Source organism: Myotis myotis, unplaced genomic scaffold (genome assembly GCF_014108235.1).
Source record: "Myotis myotis isolate mMyoMyo1 unplaced genomic scaffold, mMyoMyo1.p scaffold_m19_p_10, whole genome shotgun sequence".
Classification (NCBI taxonomy): Eukaryota; Metazoa; Chordata; class Mammalia; order Chiroptera; family Vespertilionidae; genus Myotis; species Myotis myotis.
This window is the reverse complement of record NW_023416314.1, coordinates 16,424,435-16,438,527: the sequence shown is the minus strand read 5'-3', so window position 1 is coordinate 16,438,527 and position 14,093 is coordinate 16,424,435. Positions and strand designations below refer to the sequence as shown.

At 35.9% G+C, this 14,093-nt stretch overlaps 1 protein-coding gene across 14 annotated transcripts in view; it reads left to right on the top strand.

The window, feature by feature from the left end:
• Positions 1–14,093, top strand: part of YAP1 (Yes1 associated transcriptional regulator) — a 118,601-nt gene that overhangs the window by 76,312 nt on the left and 28,196 nt on the right. For 4 of the 14 annotated variants that reach the window (XM_036324586.1, XM_036324589.1, XM_036324587.1 and 1 more), the window contains exon 5: positions 930–995. The exons of 9 other annotated variants lie outside the window; for them this stretch is intronic. In XM_036324586.1, the coding sequence (XP_036180479.1) occupies positions 930–995 (66 nt within the window). The remainder of the gene's footprint in view (positions 1–929; positions 996–14,093) is intronic. One more of the 14 variants, XM_036324588.1, reaches the window with a different exon arrangement.

Sequence of the window (14,093 nt, the reverse complement as noted above, 5' to 3'; positions counted from 1 at the left end):
GGGAATAGAGACAAGCTGTTAGCTGCTGAATTTGAACGAGTTTTCCTTGAAATCTGAGGTTCTATAGTGGAGTGTGTTTTATCTCTGCCAAAAAAATATAAACTATCCCCTTTCTGACCTTCTGAGCCCTGCAGACACAAACAAATGATATGATATTATTTTATGGTTTTGGAGTTTGCTTTCCTATATACCCCAAATCTGTATTAAAATATTTGCCAATTCTTAGCTTAAATTAAGTTGACCTGTGTCTTTTAACCTTTTATTTAGAATGGATGATACACCTCTGTATATATAAGCTTAACTTTATCACTCAGCTCCTTCAAATACTGGTCTCTTGTATATTTCTATTCTTTATCAGATGCTTTAGATTATGTTAGAACAGTTGATCAGTTCTTCATATTTCACTTGAAGTTAATAATCCATATATCTCAGGAAATTAAATAGTAACTTGTGGATTGGTTCTTTTTATTTATTTTTAATTTTTTTTTTGTTTAACATTTTATTAGAATTTTAGAAGTGATATTCTCTAGGAGAGGGTCACACCAATAGGAGAACCAGTAGACAACAGGGAGAAATTTCTTTATCACAGGTAAACTTTACCCCTCTATTGAAGTTGTCCTTGCTCTCATTTCACTCTCAGCAAGTCAGAAATTTTATAAAAAAGCAATATATGAAGTCAGTGACTTAATAGGAAATACATCTCCCCAAATAAGGTCCATTTGTCTATTTAGAGTGATCATTCTCTGCATTATCTTGCCAGGAGGGCTAAGCCTTGTGCATGGATAGAAACCCGAGGCGTTCAGCTGCAAGGTAATTTAAGAGAAGCCAAGTAAAAGGAATTTTGAGCACAGCAATAAGGTTGATATGGGAAGTCGTGGGGTCTTCCAGGACTGGTTCTGATTTTGGAACTCACCTCTCCTCACCATTAGTCTCCTTTGCTGCAGCTTTAACTGAACAGTGGCTATCAAGTGGAAAAGGAATTGGACTAGAAGTTGGTAAACCAGATTTTGATTTATTCTCTATCTCTTCTTAGCTATGTATCTATGCTACCCCTGATTATTTAAAGAAGACTGGATTGGTTCTTTTTAATCTGATTTTCTTATTTAACATTTAAAACCAATATTATCTTTAACATTTATATTATTTTAGAGAATTTATTAATAATTTGTAACAAGTCATGAAGTGGCAATAAGGACTCACTGATACTGGCTTTGGGTGAAAAAAGGAGGGCTCTTGTTTGCTTGTTTTTACGGAATTATATTAAGAATGTTTTTAAACTTGTATTAAAGAGAACTGATCCTTAAGCATTATGAAGGCCATTACATTATTTCATATAAACACTCTTTTCCTAGAGATTTTATACTTGTAAACATGGAGTCTCAGATATAAACATTTTCTTGTATGTTGTAGAATCAGTTTTTTATGATACAGTCATATGAATATTTTTCAGTAAAAGCCCTAATGAAAACACAAAAATATTAGAATTTCTGTTCTTCAGAATAAAAGATCTACTCCAAAACACTGATAGTCAATGAACTGATCTTTAATGTAATGTTGTTGTTCCGATTGTTTATATAAAAAGTCATTAAATAGTGTTAGCAATCTGTGTTTCTGGAAATAAGTACTGATAATACCACTGGGATAAAGACATTTTTGGTGTAAATAAAATATTGGAACCAGAGTTTAGACAAAAGCATATCTTTTGCATTTTAAAGGAAGTAATGAACAATCTCGTATGGCAAAAACAAAATATCCTTTAATTCCTAACAACAATTCTGTGCCTAGAAATTCTGTTCATGGAACTGTCAAAGGTGATTAAAATCCAGATGTTGATTTTGGTCCTTTGTTTCAATTTCACAAAACTTTATATGTTCCGTGTGAGTGTCTGTGTGTGTGTGTGTGTGTGTGTGTGTGTGTGTGTGTGAGTGAGAGAGAGAGAGAGAGAGAGAGAGAGAGAGAATTTCCTGAAATATTAAGAAATGAAATTAAAAGAATATATAGTAAATATATATGTGTATAAGTAAATAAATGTCTATATATAATTTAAGTTCTAAAGCCAAAAGTTGTTCAGCATATCTTATCAAAGTTAAATATTTTCCATAAATAGAGGTTTATTACAATTTTTAACTGTTTAGATATTCATTAACCTTTCTTTTCAAGACCAAATATTTCTGATAGTTATTATGAGCAATATCTTACTTTTGATGAAAGTGCTCCTAATGACCAGTTAAATACCTAAGTCTGTTCTGTTAGAGGTGTGAAAAAGAAAAACACTAAATGCTGTAGGAATTAACTCTATTAATGGAGTCTTGTGTAGATAGAATGTCAACATCTAATCATTTGAATTTTATTAAAGTAAATTTCTTAATATCCATGCATTAAAAGCAAGGGTGTTTTGTGTTTTTTGTTTTCCTTACCCTCTTATAATCTTTCCTAGTTATTGTCAGTACAGTATTTGGTTGTGGGCTGTATTATTAACTACTTACAATGCAGGAGGATCGGGGGGGAGATGTTTCACTATGATTCAGGTAAGAACTGTTCCTAACTAAACATTTTTAACAGAAAAGCCTCACAAAATTTGGCCCTGAAGAGAAATTTATAATTCCTCTAATCAGTATTTCTCAAAAGAGGAGGGGTGTATCCTGGGCACTGCAGGACAGTCAGCATCCCTGGCCCACTAAAAGCTGTAGTGCCAGCCAGTCGTTGTGACTCCCCATAATGTTTTTTTGTCTTTGTTTTTTTAATGCTGGGAGAAGTAGGGAATATTGCCCCGAATCTGAGCTCCTCTAAGATCTAGGGAAATTATGACCAATCCAAGGTTATATAGTTAAGTGACAGAACTAAAATCTGAACTTGATCTTTTGTACCTACACATTTTAAGAAATTAAATTGTTAATCTTTCAGAAATACACCCAACTCACCAGTACTAATATATGGAAATTTCAGATGGAAAAAGATGACTGTGGTTAATGTATTTACTTATATACTATATTGTAACTCATCTTGAGGATATTACTCAAAATAGTGAGTTTCTAATTCCAAAAGAGAATTATACGGTGTGTGATTAGAGCAGACTGTGATGCCTCACCTCTATCACAGTTTTAAGAGATGTCTCCCAACCTCAGCTTTGACCTCTCCCTTGACTGGGAGCTTAACACATTATAAGGCAGTTCATTCTACTTCAGGAAAGTACTGTTGATCAGAAAGTATGTGCTTCTTTATTACCCAGAAATTCACTTCCCTTCAAACTTGTGGATAGAATTCTAATCCCAGAAACATTCTTTTCTAAGTGTGATTTCTCCTTTTTTTTTTTTCATGTGTTAAAAGTTCTGAGTACTGCCCTAACCGGTGTGGCTCAGTGGATAGAGCGGCGGCCTGCGGACTGAAGGGTCCCAGTTCAATTCCAGTCAAGGGCATGTACCTTGGTTGTGGGCACATTCCCAGTTGGGGGTGTGCAGGAGGCAGCTGATCGATGTTTCTAACTCTCTAACCCGCTCCCTTCCTCTCTGTAAAAAAATCAATAAAATATATTTAAAAAAATAAAAAGTTCTGAGTACTGTACCAGTTCACAGTTCACTCTTCTCTGAATGCCTTTCATATAGTGTTCTAAGTGTACATTATCTAATGAGAAAAATAGTTATGGCATTTCTTTGACCTGGCATTTTATTTTGTGCTCCCTCTAAAAATCCAGTTTTTTATATTTACAGTTAGAAGTTAGCTAGCATTCTGTTTTCTACATGGTCGTTATATACAGTGTGGAGCAAAAGTGGGTTTACAGTTGTGAGTACCTGAAAGAGTTTATTTATTATGTTATTGTTCATATGAACAACTGTAAACCTACTTTTGCTCACCTCGTAATGTACTGAATTCAAAAGAATTAAACTATGATGTAGAAAAATTTACCTACTCAGTTGGGAGTTAAGACACTCAAGTTCTACTAACCAGCTTATTCAGAAAGATACCTGACTTCTCTTGATTTAATTGGACTCTCTGTAAAATGTGACTGGCTGGATGTTTTTAAGAATGTTTTCAGTCCTTAATTTAATACAGTATCCTAAATTATGAATTCTTCAGTGACTGCTTTGGGTCCTGGCTTGAGGTAACTTCTCAATAACCTACGGATTTGAGTTCATTGAGGTTTCAGAGATACTTTTGAACTATTTATTGTACCATTTAAGTTTAGCTTTTGGTTCTCTGGTCGCAGCTGGGAATTACTTTTGAAGAGGAGACAGGGAAATCTTGCAACCTTTAATCTAAAGATAAGCCTTATCACATGGTGAGTATGCCCAGGCAAACATCTGAGGGGGGAAGGGCAGAGCTGGCTAGAATAGTTTATCTGTGCTCTCAAACTCTCCGAAGCACATAGGAGTTTAGACATGCTTACAGTAGCAGGGTTCAGCTTGACTGCCTTAAAGATGGTGCATTTTGGTACGCTTTATATAGTTGCGTAATAGCCTGGTGTAAGCTGATTTGAAGTAGGCTATGGGCTTACTCGAAGCCAGATTTAAAACATACTTTTAGAGATTATTTCTAATTGTTACTCTCTACATTTTTTTTTACTTGAAAAACAGGCACTTACCAAAATGAATATTTTAGTTTAACACTTGAGGTTTATTCTTTTTATTTTATTAAATTCAGGAGGATGGTGCAAAAATAGTTTATCAATCATGGTAAACAATCTCTCCACTACTCGCCAAGGGTGAGTAGACATGTTAATGGAGTTAAATTAATATCTAGTTTCTACTTGACAATGGTTCAATGATGCAAGTAATTCTATAGCAAAGAAATATTTTTGTATTTATTTATAAAATTTATTTATATAGAATTTTTTAAACTTTAAAGGGTAAGATCACCAAAGTCACTGAATAATCATTTACATTAATGGTTTATTTGTTACTAAAACCTTAACATAGTTTCCTTTTAAAAACAAGTAGCAAAATATATTTAATAGCAAGTATCTTATAAGATGTGCTGAAGAACCATTTGGTGATGCCACTTTGGTGGCAACCCAGAGATGTGGATGCAAGAAGCAAAGAAAGCCATTTATAGACTTCCCGAGAGAGAAGTCAAATAGATTTCTGCTGACAGTAGACCGGTTCATATTTTTTGTTTTGTTTTATACTCATTTTGTTCTGCTACCCTGGTTGCTGAGGTCATTTTAGAACTCATTCTGGATTTGCTTCAACTTGGAGATTCTCCTGTGCATTACTAATAGTATCCTACTAAGGATAGAAACTATTTCAGTACTTATTTACTCACTCAACTAACATGTGAGTGCCATTTGTGGACCAGGCACTAAACTAGCCATCAGGGAGGGAGTTGGATGCTACCAAACAAATCATTAAAAAATGTATTAAATACAATGAAGGATAATAAACAAGGTGTCTTCTAAGGGAATAATGTGGGCTGGAGGGAAACTGCTGGAGCATGTGTGGTGAGGGAAGGCTATTTCGAAGAGGGACATGAAAGGATGAGAGATAGCCAGTCATGCTCTAGACCAGTGATGGCGAACCTATGACACGTGTGTCAGAGGTGACAATCGAACTCATTTTTTTTGGTTGATTTTTCTTTGTTAAATGGCATTTAAATATATAAAATTAAATATCAAAAATATGTCTTTGTTTTACAATGGTTGCAAATATCAAAAAATTTCTATATGTGACACGGCACCAGAGTTAAGTTAGGGTTTTTCAAAATGCTGACACGCCGAGCTCAAAAGGTTCACCATCACTGCAGGGGTGGGCAAACTTTTTGACTCGAGGGCCACAATGGGTTCTTAAACTGGACCGGAGGGCGGGAACAAAAGCATGGATGGAGTGTTTGTGTGAACTAATATAAATTCAAAGGAGGGCCGTAGTTTGCCCACGGCTGGTCTAGAGTCTATGGCCCGATCCGGCCCATTTGAAATGAATAAAACTAAAAAAAAAAGACCGTACCCTTTTATGTAATGCTTTTTACTTTGAATTTATATTAGTTCACACAAACACTCCATCCATGCTTTTGTTCCGGCCCTCCGGTCCAGTTTAAGAACCCATTGTGGCCCTCGAGTCAAAAAGTTTGCCCACCCCTGGTCTAGACTGTATAAAAGGATCATTTTTGTGCTTATCTGTAAAAACGAAGATATGCATCTCTTCTAAATTATAACTTCCTGTGGAAGCATTAATAGTAATAGATTACATGTAGTCATAAATAAAGCTGTTATTAAAAGAACTGTTTACTCACTAACATGAATTCATGATGGCAGGTTTATTTTAAAATATAATAAATACCTCTTCTTAAACCAACAGTCTTATTATCTGAACTTTCTCTCCAAACTAGTCTTTAAACTTGATTTTGATAGTACAGGGGGAAAACATGGCTGTACTCGGGACAGAGAGCTTGAAAGCTAGTTAGAACACTTTCTCCCTTCTCCTCATCACCTCATTTAGCAACCCCTGAGTCCTGCCCCAAAATGCTTAATGAGGTGATGAGGAGAAAATGTTCTCTTGAATTTTTTTTTAAGCTCTATCCATAATTGTATTGTTTGAAAAAATACCATTATAATGAATTTTCATGCCAGTCTTTTGATAGAGAATTGAAGAAAGAAGAAATTGATTGAAATAATGATGTTATTCATATTTTTTAAATAATTTAAAGATTTTGGATATAGTAAGTCATGGATAGGCTAATTGATATAAACAGGAGCTAAGTTTCTGCGGCATCTCACCAACATTGTAACAAAATGACATTGGTTATTCAAGGACCTGCTGTACTTTTAACACAGTTTTAGGGCCCTGGAGGGTGGTGCTTGGGAAGGGAGAGAAGTGCAAAATGTGACAAAACTTAAAGTCATAGAGGAGGTTAGGATTAGGTTACCACATAATGCAAAAAACAAAACAAGATACTGTACCACTTTATTCCCAGTGGGATGGCTAAAATCAAAGAGACAATAACAAGTGTTGACTAGACTGTGAAGAAACTAGAACCCTCATACATTGCTGGTGGGGTAGAAAAAGGATGCAGCCACTTTGGGAAATGGTTTGGCAGTTCCTCAAAAAGTTAAACATAGCAATACCAAATGACCCAGCAAATTCCATCCCTAGATATATATGCCATAGAATTGAAACCATATGTCTACACAAAAACCTGTACGTGAATATTCATAGGAGCATTATTCATAACAGCTAAAAAGTAAAAACACAAATGACCGTCAGTCTATGAATGGACTAACAAAATGTGGTATAACCATAAAATGAGATGTTATTTGGCAATAAAAAGAAATGAAATGCTGATACCACAACATGGGTGAATCTTGAAAACATTATGCTATGTGAAACAAGCCAGTCACAGGAGGCCATATATTGTTTGATTCCACTTATAACATGTTCAAATAGGCAAATCCATAGAAACAAAGTAATTAGTGGTTGCCAGGGACTGGGGAAGAGGCAATTGGAGTTGCACTGCTGAGGGTATGGTGTTTCTTTTTCGGGTGATAAGAATGTTCAGAAATTAGACAATGGTGAAGATTATAGGAGTCTATGGATACATAAAAACGATTAAAAGTGAATTTTATAGTATGCGAAATATTTCAGTCTCAGTAAACTTATTATTTAAAAAACCATTCCTGGGCATGGTATTGTCATTTAAATATATAGCTCTATTAAGTGTTGGTGAGCATCTTTTGCACATTGATCTTCTGCTCCTTTTGTAAGAGACAGATTTTCTACAGAGAGAAGGGAGAGAGGGATAGAAACATCGATGAGAGAGAAACATCGATCAGCTGCCTCCTGCACACCTCCTACTGGGGATGTGCCCGCAACCAAGGTACATGCCCTTGACCAGAATCAAACCTGGGACCCTTCAGTCCGCAGGCCGCCGCTCTATCTACTGAGCCAAACCAGTTAGGGCTTTTTTTTTCTATTTTAAGACTGATAGATGGTCTATTAGTTTGTGTTTTTAGAAAAGCATTCATTTCTTTTAACAAGTCTATTATTTTATAGTCTTAAGTACCCTTGTAGGTATGGGAAAATCTAAAATTTGTTTCTAAATGTTATGAACAAATTAATATAGCCATGTTAATATGTTAAAATGCAATGTCTACATTGCATTGATAACATAGACCAGCGACCAGTGTGCCACAAGAATTTTTAAAACATGCCATACCTGACTATTTAGTCAGAAGCACTGACCTCTTTTCCCTTAGATTGTCAAGTAAAAGAATTATAACAGCCAACACAACAATAGCCATCCGATATGAATGAATAAAAATTCTACCTATTTTTTTGTCAGATTGACCAAAAAAAAAAAAACCACATTTTTTTGTGTGCAGTAGATTTTTAGTAATTTTTGCCATAAGATGAACAAGGCTGAAAATCACTGTATTAGACAAAGTAATGAAATGCTTTCTTTTGTTGTGGGAGATTTGTTATAAGATAATGTTTTAAAAGTTCAAAAATTATTTCTAATTTTAAATTTATACTTAATGAGATTACCAGGATTTAATTTCTTATCCCAAACTTTATGGTGGATTACCAGATCTGTAGTTCTTTGCAATAGTCCACAGTTGAGGTTACAGATTATATAAATATAAAAACTGTCTGAAGTTTCAGAACTCAGATGTTTAGAATGAAGTTTCAGAAGAGATCCATGGTGATGACCTCCTTTGTTGTTGAGAAAGGTGGTCTCTTATTTTTCAGTAATTGCTGAGTGGATGGTTTGCTACCATAAAGCTGTCAGGATTGATTTGTTAAGTAAAACTTGAAACGGTTGCTATTTCATAGTCCAGGCAGCACAGAATCTGTATTTTAAAGCATATGGAAATTTAAAAAATTCTGTCATACTTGAGGGATTTTTTTTTTCCTCTTTACCTTTTAGAAATTTTATTAAAACTGGAAACATTGGGATTTCAGCACTTGATCATGGAGGGGAAGAAGTTGGTAATGCTGTTCTTTTCTGGCTGCCCTTCCCCCTTCCCCCAGGAAACAAAGCCTGTTTTGTTTCATGCCTGCTTGTGAGGTCTGCTGCACCCCATGTGGGTGCACAGCTCTGCGCTTTGTTGAAATGCTTGAGATACTCAGAAGGTAAAGAACAGGATGCTTCTGGAGAGGGATAAATCTGCTTCAGTAGATAAACAAGGCTGTTTGAATTGGTCATTTAAGTGAGCTCTTTATATGGAAACCTTGTGGCACTGCTTGTATCCATAGGTAACAGCATGTAGGTAAACACAGCTTAAAGCGCTCACCATTATTAGCCAGAGAGGCTGTTTTTGTTGCATATTTTGTGGAAATTTCTGTTTAATTCTGCAGAGTTGTTCCTCCTCCATCTTGTAATGTCCTGTTTTTCCTTTTATGTGGTTTTGAATAGTCAGATAAGCTTAGATTTGCACCAGGTTTTACCAACCGCTTCAGTATGTGATCACTGTCATTAATGATTACTGTTTATGGTGTCTAATCCTCGGAAACTAGTGGGAAGCAGAGGATATTTACCTCGTCGTTTTCATGCAGTTTTGTTATTGTCCAGTTAGATTTCACAAGGAATATATATTACTTTTATTAACGTATGAAATGCTGTATTACTTAATAAAAACCCAGTGTGGAAAGCTGAAAATGTTTCTTAAGACATGAAATGTTTGAGAATGTATAGATCTGGAACCTGTTTTGAAATCATATTTTACAATTCCAATAATCCTCAACTTACTAATGAGCTATTTCCTAGCAATTATTTTTTTAATTTTTATTTATTTAATTGCTTACAAGTGAAAACATTTTCCCCCAATATATTTTTTTGCTCTAGGCCTCAATCTATGAGACATTCAATGTATCTGGTAGATTCTCAGATCAGCCCCTGATTCATATTTAATTCATATTATCACACTTGACATAGCACAATGTATAAGACATCTCTCTGGGGAAATATGTTGAATGTCCTGGAATGCCAGAAACATGTTTCATCAAAAGAGAAGGATTCCTAAGGGGGTTGAGCTAAGGCTCAATCTCCACCACCCATTTTTTTCCAGTTAGATCTTCTAGGAGATATGTTACACATATTTTTGTGAATCATGGAATACTTTGAAACTATGAGTTGCATGGTAAAGTGGGAAGAGGGGAAAGGGAGCTATGGGAATTCAAGCCAGGATGATTATCTGTAGGCATACTAATCTTAAAGTTTAAGAAGAACTATTCTGCAAAAGGGAGGAGACTAACATTTATGAAGTATCTACTATATTTAGGATTATAATAGACTAGAGGCCTGGTGCACAAAATTCGTGCACTCGGGGAGGGGGGGGGGGCGTCCCTTTAGCCTGGCCTGTGCCTTCTCGCAGTCCAGGAGCCCTCATGGGATGTCCGACTGGCGGCTTAGGCCTACTCCCCAGCAGTCGAGGGGAGTGGGCCTAAGCTGGCAGTCAGACATTCCTAGCGCTCCCCAGGAGGGAAGGAGGCTTCCGCCGCTGCCGCTGTACTCGCCAGCCGTGAGCCCGGCTTCTGGATGAGCAATGCTCCCCCTGTGGGAGCACACTGACCACCAGGGGGCAGTTCCTGCATTGAGTGCCCCTGGTGGTCAGTGTGCATCATAGCGACCAGTCATTCTGCTATTAAGTCGATTTGCATATTAGTCTTTTGTTATATAGGATGCCTTACATATATTACTTAATCCCCACCATTTCCAAAAGGGAAATGTTAATATCCCCAGCTATCCAAGGGTTGGCAAAAATAGGTTTATGGAAAATTATTCAACAGGAAAAATTATTCAGTAATTAAATAATACAAGAATAAACTCTGCTTTGCATATTCACAACTGTAAGCCTACTTTTGCCCACCCCTGCAGTTGAGGAAACCAAAAATTAGATGAATTACTAAATTGGTGTACTCAATTCTAGTTGTGGTTTGTTGCCTCTACAGGCTGTGTTTTTTATATCATACTATGATGCCTGTCAGTTGTGCATCTAATGTTGGTGACAGGTAGATAGATACAAGCAATTGTATTAAATGAGATTATTGATTGGTGCCTGACAAATGTTAGCTGTCAATTTTTTGGGGCCTTTTTCCCATGTATTCCCCTATAAAATACTAAACTATACACCATAGTTATGAAAGTTTTAGCAATTTGTTCTTTGTAAAGACATTTCATAAATAAGTCTGGCCTTTTTTCCACATAAAAGATTAATTAAGGCTTTGATAGTATGGAGCAGAATGTCTGTCATATTTTGACATCTTTCTCTGCTCTGCCAGACAAAATATTTGAAAGAGATAACCAAAAAGACATAACTAGGTCACAATCTCTGTAGGTCAGAAAATGAAACTACACAGAGCAACAGTAAGCAAGGGCGGGGCTAGGGGCTTGCCAGGTTTAGGGGCCAGTCGGGTCCTGAGGATATCAGGAGCTCGGAGGTAAGAACAAAAGAGGAGGACAGAAACCCTGTGTAGAACTGACTGGCCCTAGCCTAGTACAAAAGCAAGGACCACATGTCAGGTCACGAATTTCAAGAATCAGTATACAGACCATGTTATTTTAACCACATGCACTTAAATTAGATCCCAATAGTAAGTTAGCTTTAAAAAAAATGGCTTGCCCTATCAGCTATTAAAACATAAAAGTTGTAATTATAAGTGTTGTACCTAACATAAGAGTAACACACTTAAAGAGCAAGATAGGAAATACAAAAACAAAATAACTAAGGAGATTTAACTGTTAAAGATGATTGGTGGAAGGATCCTCTTTCCATGAGTGGTGTCAGAACTATTGGATAGTCATGAAGAAAGATAAAATTAGGCCCCTTCATACGGTCTAATTCCAAAATGGATTGAATTGCCAAAGAATTACATTGATAAAGTGGAACCATATAGTTTTTCATTTAAAGATTGATGAATTCCTCATTCACCTGGGAGTGGAGAGGCTATAGCTCAAATTTCAAAATATATTGATGAATTTGACAACTTAAAAAATAAACTTATGGAAAAAATAAGCAAACTAAAAGATATAATAAGCTGAGGGAAATTAGTTTTTGCTTACATATGACAAAGGTGTTTTTGGTTTTATATCCCTAGTATATAAAGGTTGTCTAAAAAAGGAAAAGATAATTCATATAAAAATTCAAGTGGCCCTTTAAAATGTGGAAAGTGACCAAGCTTCTATAATAAGACAAAGCAAAATACTGTGAAACCATTTCTCATCTTCCAGAATGGTAAAAATCCAAGACTGTGATGGATAAGAAGATACTCTTCATATATTACTTATTGAGCTACAACAAAGTACAACCCCTATGAGTACGGGGAATGGGGGATGATTTGGCAATGTTACTTATGTTTTTAACCAGTAGCTCAGCAATCTCTCCAATCTAGGACTCTACCCCAAAGATACAGTAGTAGAAATACAAAATTATGTATGTCTGAGCTTCTTCTGTATGGTACTCTTTAGTAATAGTGAAGACCTAATATAGAATTGGTTGAGTGGAATACTAATCAACTATTTAAAAAAGAAAATGGGAGAAACCTCTATATATTGTTTTGGAGTGAACTCACGTATACATTATTCTATTCTTTAAGCAAACACACAGCAACTTCTTAGGTATATGTTAGTATCCTATGAATACTTGACTCCACTTCGCCCTTTTCTATTTAATAAGCAAAATGGTAACAGTTATCTCTTGGGGATAGGAGGATGGTGGGTGGGAAGTAGAATAAGTCTCTAAAATTCAAAAGCAAACTCACAAGTGAACCATACATAGAGTTGTTGGCTGAGTCACGCAGAGAGGAATTATTTCAAGTGACTTTTAACCACAGTGATCTTACTATTTACACCAAAAGAAATATCTGAAGGACAAAAAATGACTCAAAAAAATTGGAAACTTTATGAATCAGTAGGTTGAATTTTAACTAAGGCATCTGAGGGAGGTTGCTCTATAACTTTCCTTCTAGTATTCTTGGTTCTTATGTCTTGCTGGACTCAGAAGAGTTGGTCAGTCTAAAGGGAAACGGGATTTCTGTATTATTGTATCTTAAATAGTTAAATTTCTGCCTCAGTGAATACTCAACTTAGGAACGTTTTAATGTGTTTTTTTTTAGCACAAACTTAGTGCCAGACCCTGTGCTAGGCACTAAGGATATGTATGTGGTTATCTCCCACTCCTGTGGCACTCTAGTCTAAGAGAGTGTATACAAATTTGTAAATAAAAAATTACAGTCCTGTGAGAAATGTCAAATGGAAAAGTCCTGAGGTAAGACAGTTCTTATTGTTCATAACGGATTCTGGGAAAGACTGAGGAGGAAGACTTAGTGTTTACCAAGTGGCTTCTGTGGAACTGAAATAAAGAATAATTTACAGGAATTCAGTAATAGAGTAGAGGATTCCAAGACTCAAATAAATGATCGGTTATATGCGGAAGCAAAAAACACCCAATCAGAAGAGCAAAAAGAAAAAAAGAATCCAAAAATATGAAGATAGTGTAAGGAGCCTCTGGGACAACTTCAAGTGTACCAACATTCGAATTATGGGGATAATTTGAAGAAATGACAGAAAACTTACCCTACTTGGTGAAAGAAATAGACTTACAGGTGCAGGAAGCATAGAGAGTCCCAAACAAGAGAAACCCAAAAAGACTCATACCAAGACACATCATAATTAAAATGCCAAGGGTTAAAGACAAAGAATTTTAAAAGCAGTAAGAGAAAAGCTGTTAGTCATCTACAAGGAGCACCCATATGACCAGCTGATTTCTCAACAGAAACTTTGCAGGCCAGAAGGGAGTGGCAAGAAATATTCAAAGTGATGAAAAGCAAGGACCTATAACCAAGATTACTCTACCCAGCAAAGCTCTCATTTAGAATCGAAGATAAGATAAAGAGCTTCACAGACAAGAAAAAGCTAAAGGAGTTCATCACCAAATCAGTATTATATGAAATGTTGAAGGGTATTCTTTAAGAAGAGGAAGAAGAAGAAGAAAATGATTTTTATATATATCCCTAGCTAGTTTTGCTCAGTGGATAGAACGTCAGCCTGCGGACTGAAGGGTCCCAGGTTCAATTCCCAGTAGGGGGCATGCAGGAGGCAGCCAATCAATGATTCTCTCTCATCATTGATGTTTCTCTCTCTCTGTCTCTACCCCCTTCTCTGAAATC